General features: G+C 37.7%; 1 protein-coding gene across 1 annotated transcript; it reads left to right on the top strand.

The window, feature by feature from the left end:
• Positions 1 to 1303: 1303 nt before the first annotated feature.
• LOC131950066 (cell death abnormality protein 1-like) lies at positions 1304 to 6056 on the top strand. The gene is made up of 7 exons (XM_059312104.1): positions 1304 to 1512; positions 1897 to 1901; positions 2936 to 3070; positions 4250 to 4462; positions 4987 to 5077; positions 5512 to 5546; positions 5962 to 6056. The coding sequence occupies exons 1-7, from the start codon at positions 1304 to 1306 to the stop codon at positions 6054 to 6056; spliced, it is 783 nt and encodes a 260-aa protein (XP_059168087.1).
• The last annotated feature ends 2049 nt before the right edge of the window (positions 6057 to 8105 follow it).

Here is an 8105-nt window from a genome sequence, read left to right as displayed (position 1 = left end):
TCCGATGCAGAAGTTGTCACAGGAGCTGGCCGAGTTGACAGCTAAGATGGCGGCGATGCAGACAAGTGCGCAGCGGCCCGTGACGGTGGAGGTGTGTGCTCCAGCACACAGCAAGCTGAGCGTATTCACCGGCCTTCCACCCACTGGAGGAGGAGAGGTGAATTTCCCGGAATGGGAAACCCAAGTGCAGTGTTTGCTGTGGAACACCAGCGTTCCGAACCCGTTGCCACGCGTCTTAGGCAGCCTGAGAGGGATTGCCTATGAGCGGGTGAAGCAAGCTGCGAGTCCAGAGGAAGTGCTATGCCTCCTACAAAGCACTTTTGGCGACACCCGATGTGCCGAAGACAGGTATCTGCAGTTCAGCCGACTCACTCCACATCCAAGAGAGTCAGCGTCGGATTTTCTCTGCCGACTGTGGTCAGAGATGACGAAGCTAAACCAGCAGCGTATCTTTACTGAGGCCGATGCCCAGAAGAAAGTGTATCACACTTTCTGCAAGGGGGTTTCACCCCTTCTAGCGCTCGAACTTCGCGGCACATTTGGTTTCGCAGGGGAAGCCAGTCCGAAGGTGGAGGACGTCCTGAAAGCTGTTAAAAGGCTGGACGGGACAACTGAGTCCCCAGTCGTAGCCACGGCAGCAGCTAACAGGACTATCCAGTTCGACGCAGTAACGGCAGCTGTTCGCCAAGAGACGACGCCGCCGCTGATGCTCACGGAGGAGCAACTCGACCGTCTGGCGGAGAAGGTCGACGCAGTAACGGTAGCTGGTCGCCAGGAGACGACGCCGCTGATGCTCACAGAGGAACAACTCGACCGTCTGGCGGAGAAGGTAGCAGATATCCTAGCCCGGAAACAACAGCCCTCCAGAGGAGCTTGTTACCGGTGCGGGTCCACGAAGCGCTTCGTCCGCGACTGTCCGTGAAAAGCAGCTAGGCAACGGAGTCAGCAGCAGGGGAAATGCCAGTCTATCAGCGTCGGGGAGCGGATGCTGATGCGTGTTCTGCCAAGCTCCCAGCCCAAGTTTACGCCACCGAGATCATCACAGTGTCGAGCAACCACAGCTCAGGTTACCTCGCCTAGCGGCTGGAGGTACGGCTGTCGGGTGTTCCGCCGTGGAGGAGGGTTGCAGCCGGATGGTGCGCGTGAGGAGGGTAGACAGCCACACTATGAATGTCAGTCTCAGCGCGAGCAAGATCGTCGCTTGGGAGACAGACATGACACAAGCAGAGGTCGGAGACGCCGCCGGAGGAGAGGCCGACGACGTGGTGGACGCCGCCGTGGTTGGCAGCGACCCGACTATACAATGTCGAGTGCTGAACCCACTGTGGCGGAGGGGGAGCGACGGAGAGAGATCATCCCAACCAGTGAGGCAGATGAAGGTGAGGAACTGAAAATCAAGGTAGTGGTCCCAACTAGACTTCGGCCGGAGGCAATGCCCTTCGTGCCAGAGGTGGTCGCCCGGGATGGACAAGACAAGGTGATGGTCAGGCAGCCCCACGTTGGGCGCCAAATGTAACCCTCACTCAGTGGGGATGCTTTTACCCACTGAGGTGTTGTGGTTAAGACGGGCTGACCCTGAGATTAAGTACACACCGACACCGACAGTTGTTGTCCTAGTTTCCCACTTTCCATCGTACCACCCAAGGTCAAGCCCCACGTTGGGCGCCAAATGTAACCGTCACTCAGTGGGGATGCTTTTACCCACTGAGGTGTTGTGGTTTAAGACGGGCTGACCCTGAGATTAAGTACACACCGACACCGACAGTTGTTGTCAAGTACTCGTTTATGTGTTGCATCGCCGTCATGGCTCGATGCTGTAAATAAAGCGAGTACTGGACAACAACTGTCGGTGTCGGTGTGTACTTAATCTTAATTTAATTGTGTTTATGTTCACAGACTACGTATGCCATACAACATTTAATACGTAGGAAAAGTCTATGCAATTATACTAGATTTAATTTTTGTAAAATGTGGCAAGCGGCAAGCGATAGAATTAAAGCTACACGTTTAAAAATTAAAGTCGTTTGTGAATCATCGATTACACTCATTTTCATATTTTTGTATTGAGCATAAGCCATTGAAAAAAACAATGAATTATTGTATCGATTCAAATATTTAATGAAACCACACTCAACATCACATTGAACTGAACTTATGTGGCCTTGGAGAGTAAAACGATGAATGTCATAACAATGGAACACCCAAGGTGATCAAATTAAACAAAATGATGAACGGGGGAATTTTTTTAGTTCAATCTAGGCTGTATCCCTTTTTATTATAGTTGGCTTTTGTTTGATGACTATTATTCATAGATTATTAAGATGTAACATTATTCCTAATAATGGTTACCGATTTAAAAGAAAATGTTTTTTAACTCAAGTTAAATTATTTTTTGTTAGGCCTGTTTTACTCTATAGTACACTCTACACACTCTACCTACGCCATGCTACGGTTTTAAATGTTATTTATTAATTTAGAAATGCAAAATCTAGAAGATCTATTCTAATGTATATAAACTTAATGCTTAATACTAACTAGATCTCGATCTTTAGATATAGGTCTATGTATTAATACACAATGATATATATATATATATATATATAAAACAAAATTATATATATATATATATATATATATATATATATATATATATATATATATATATACAATATTATGATGTAAAAATTAATGCTCCAACTGACATTGGAAATCTGTTACACTTCCATGAAAATTTCAATTGCTCTGTGTCATTGAAATAGTCCAATAAACTGTTTATACCTATTTTAAACAATATTAGTCACAGATCAGTCATGCAAGTAGCAAGACACATGTTTCAAAAATATTGGAAATGAAGACACATTATCTGATTACGAAATAGTTATTCAACGTAATTTTTTACATTTTATATCCAACAAGAAAGTATTTATATATTTAGATTGTGATAAACACTACTACGGAAAAAACTGTACGGAAACTTGCAGCGAAAACTGCGTCGACCAGCTGTGTAACATGACAGATGGCGTCTGTCTAAGCTGTCCTGTCGGGCGTCTGGGCGACTTCTGCGATGAAGGTGGGTGGAAATGCAGACGTTATGTGCAGTTTGTTGGGAATATCCTGAAAATTAAGCCAGGCAATAATGTTCATTGGTCTGAGGTAAACGTGTTTCATTACTTTACACAAGGTGAAAAACGAACATATGTATATATATATATATATATATATATATATATATATATATATATATATATATATATATATATATATATATATATATATATATATAAGAATCATCTTTAGACCTAGCGATCTTTTAGGCAGATGAATTGGAGGTCATATGTTTCTTGACCTCAGCATATGAAGGAAAGGTGTGTTCAGCACTTTGCCCAGCCTCTTTTGTCTTTCCCTAACATGAGTTAGGTACCCATCAGAGCTGGTCGGACTTAGTAACGATGTACAGACTTGAACCCGGATTCGAACTCAAAACCTTCGGAGTAGCAGCCGAGCGCTCTACCGCTTTTTCCAAGCATTAGACGTTTCTTTGCACAGGGCCTTTGAAGTGGTTATGTGGTCAGCACTATGTGTAATTTCCCAAGGCGAGTCAGGTACCCATCACAATTGGGTAGACTAAGAGATTGCCCGAGGACGGTTGAGCCTTTAAATAGAATGGAATGTTTTTGGGTGCCCAATAAACTGGCATCAAAGGCCTTACCTTAAGGAATTTTGGAGACGTTATTCGATATCGAAGGCACGAACATGTATATTTTTGTTCCAAATATATCATTTAATTACTCTGCATAAATAAAACAATTTCTATATCAAGTTTAACTTGATTTATTACATTTTGGGAAAATCTTCATATTATACATAAAATGTGTTGATGTAACATTTGATATGTAATATTTAATTAATCCTGCAACGAATTTACTGGACATGTTTATAAACTGCTGCCAATATACTATATACGTAGTTGGTATTTTATTATTATATAGGTATAACCTTGAGTAGCTTATGTTCGGTTGTTATAGTTTTCTTGCAGGCTAATGAAACACGTGTGTTGTAATTTCCTTAAAACAAATGTATAACATAGGTCCACAAAAAATCCAATTTCTTGTATAAAACACAAAAATAACAATCTACCGCCTCGGTAAAATAAATATTTTTAAGATTTTGATTAGAACAACTTTAACCCTTGAAATACTAGAACCACTTAAACCCTTTTAGAACCAATTTAACCCTTTAACTTCCACAGCATGTAGCGACACAACGTTCGGGCCCAACTGCAAACAACAATGTGACCCTGATTGTGTGTACGCAGCCATTGAGAACAAACGCCTGTGTGACGTCATCACCGGAGATTGTGTTTTAAAAAGCAAATTTCCAGCTGACCCAAATGTTCCTAAAGATGTGGCCGAGACAGGCTTGCCAAGAGAAAAATTGAACAGTCAGGACAAGGACTCGATTGGTATTCTAAACATAGTTTATGACAAATTTAAATCTTAATTTATACATATTCCAATAAATTAAATTAGTGATAGTTTTAACGGGTCTTCATTTTACACGAGGAGAGACAATACCTTGTACGTAGTGTTTCTTTCGATCGAACTTTTTTCACCGGGGGCGGCGCACTTGATATTTTTGGAAGGGGGTGGGGCGGACTAAATTTTCCGGGGTTAAAGCATACATTTTCTATATCAATTTCATTTGGATTTGGGGGTGGGGTGGGGTGGGGGGTGGGCAGTAGACTTTCTTCAGTCTCCCCAGTAATAAATGCCTGAAAGAAACTCTGCTTACATAACTAACATCACTATATTGGACCCGATGGTATTTTTATATGAGTATGTTATGTTCACTCGTGTATTTGTTACTTAATTTTTTATAAATTTATTTTTATTGTGTTTCCATATGTATTTGTATATACATTCCTGTATGGTTCGAGAATGTATATACATCAAGTGTAATACATGACAGAATATAAATAATTTACAGAAGACAAGGTTGATACATATATACTGTATTTACTGATTGTGCTGCTCGCATTACTTATTGCAATCCTGGTCATCTGCATATTCATACGCAGGTTCGTAGCGCTGTGCAGGGTACTGATTTAATCACTTGTTCTATTTCAATACATTTGCTATTGTAAACAGACTAAATAAGAGAAAATATTCGAGAAGTCTCGAGTTTGAAACCCGGACAGACGAGGCTTAATAGCTGGGGACCGCTACTCATCTGGGAGAGGCACCTCTAAAATCAAACAATTGCTGCCTTATAGTTTGTTCTTGGTTGGACAAAGGCTATTGAATCCAATCCAAGAAGAAAACCATAAAAGAAAGAGTATAGAAAATACCAGAGTCAACGGCCTATATGGCACATGAAAAGTTGATAGGAAATATTGAATTGTGTTGGTGGGAATCGCTTTATAGACTTAGAATTAAGAGCGTAGAAGAAGAAAAAAATGTATAGATTTCCTTATAAAATATATTCTAAACCACGTATCCTCTATCTGTCTAGAAAAAGGAAAACAGTTAAGACGGAGGCTGTCGAAGGTAAATCCTATTCTGTTTCATTTTATTCTGTCTCTCGATTTTACCGATTTCATTCTTATTGTGTTGTATATGAGGATGTTTATGATATATATATGTTGAATAATATATATATATATATATATTAATATATATATATATATATATATATATATATATATATATATATATATATATATATATATATATATATATATATATATATATATGTATGTATGTATGTATGTATGTATGTGTGTGTGTGTGTGTGTGTGTGTGTGTGTGTGTGTGTGTTCTTTTTGGAGAAAAAAAACATTGGGGATTTGTCGTCTTTTTAAGACACCTGCCTTTGGATGAATGTCCGTCACCTATATGTGTATTAATGTCGTGTTATAGCAGTGTATGTTTTGTTTATTTCCGAATGAAACCACCAAAACAGATACGTCAGTACCCATCGCGAATCTCAAGGTCTACATACTGGGACACAACAAGGAATTCTTTCTTAGCCAGTTCAAGGTAGTCACTAAAAAATGAATTATTTCTTCTTTTTCGTTTCTTTGAAATTTAATTGTGTGTTTACTTCAAGTATATTTTAAAAATGCTTAATGAAAAATACTTTTTCTGTGTTATTTTTTACATGATAGTATTTATCTTCCACAGTCTATACCGACTGTGTATGTTGGTAAAAAAACATCAGAGAAAAAGGACACAGATGGTACCTGTAAGTCGTTGTTTTTTTTTTATTAAATCGTCATCGTTTTATGTTTGAAATGTGTGTTTGAGGAAATAAGCTTATGTTTGTTATTGGGTGAGACCTGAATTTATCACGTGAATGTTGAAAGCTGTAACTTACGTCTAAGTGGGATGTTAACCCTTGATTTACTGAATTAGAGTCTGAATGAATTTTTTCTTAAAATAATAAATAAATAGAACAAAGTGTTGTATACGCGTAACGAGTAAATCAGGGAATATATAAGTATTGCAGTGCGTGACATAGTATAGAAGGGTGCGACAGTAATGACAAATAGCTCTAAAATAATGTGACGGAATGTTTGCCATCAGACCAATGTTCACTATCCTATTGATTTAATTCTCAATTTTCTTAATTTCAAGTTATTATTCTAGAATATATTTCATAAAATTCATCACCAATCAAGAACTAACATCCCCATTACACATACATTTCTTCATATCTATTTAAACACCTTTTACACCCTAACTGACCATTGGTCTACATCCCCAGATGACCATGCATGCATCAACGTCACACCGTGGCCTGAGAAAAGTCCTGTCAATTTGCTCAGCCCCTCATTCCTTGCGGTAAGGCTCGATTATTTAATATGTATTGATTTGTTTTTAATTTAATTAAATCGCCCGTGTCTGGTAGGGTTCTTGTTGAATCGAGTAACTCAATCTTTCCAGAAATTTTTATTTCCAATGACAATGCAAGAGTATATAATTTCAAATCTAATTAGATATTACATTGTTAATTATTTTAAATATATTTGAAATATTCCTAGAGTCGGTATCGAAGTTAGCTATAACCACTTGGGAGAGGGGTGGGGGGGGGGGGGGAGAGACTGGTGTGATGTAATCGTGAGTTTACACACCTGAGACTTAGTGACCGACGTTAATGAGACAGTTATGTCGTCTAGAGAAAAAAGCGCTCGCTAATTATCTGATCTTAAACTAAAACCTCTAATAAATACACGATATATAAAAATAAAAAAAGATATTCGTCTCAACAACTTTAAGTTTTACATTTATCTTTGCAATTTTAATTTCTAATTACTAAACAGTAAAAAAATGAAGTAGACACTTTTGTAAAATAAGGCTTTTAAAGTACTTAAAAAGAAATTAAACGAAAATGTGTTTGTCTAGATAAAGAAATAGTCCTTTATAAAATAATCTTTCATCAAAAAATGTTTGACTACACAAAATGAAAGTGATTTTTGTTAGTACATTTACTTGCTGGCATATACTTTTAAAATCAATACGTTTATTATCCATATTTTATATGGAATTACTTTTTACAAAAATGACCCCGGTAAATTTTGTGAAGTAAATTTTATTGTGTATGTTCTACAAATATCTCAAGATGTTTATAACTTGGTTTTCAATTATTGTTACAACAAGACGCTAACTCATACCGGCAACACAATGTAAAATCAATAACTTAACTCTCTCTTCCTATACATGACACATGCTGTTTTTATCTTATTCATTTCGGCTAATACATATTTTGCATATTCATATTTTAATACGTTTATACATCAATAATACTCAATTTGTTACTTTGGATATATTAATAAACTAGATTTTGGGTTAAAACATGAATATAAAAAAACTGAATATTTCTAATTTTGACTAACCATGTTGAATTATTCTATTTCTTTAAGTTGGCTAAAGAAGAGATAATAGTATCACAAGGTAACTTGTTAACGTTTTACATATTCTCTAGTAAAATGTGTTATTGTTAAGTCTAGCTAGGATTACTGACTTTGTAATTAGTATACACATTTTTATCATTGATTGAAGTTGAACCTAAGGTACTGAAATTAATTTAACTTTTTTTATGATGGT

This window comes from Physella acuta, unplaced genomic scaffold, assembly GCF_028476545.2.
Source record: "Physella acuta isolate Inbredline_101_S28 unplaced genomic scaffold, ASM2847654v3 ptg000732l, whole genome shotgun sequence".
Lineage (NCBI taxonomy): Eukaryota > Metazoa > Mollusca > Gastropoda > Physidae > Physella > Physella acuta.
The sequence above is the reverse complement of the archived record's forward strand: the minus strand, read 5'-3'. Positions and strand labels throughout refer to the sequence as shown.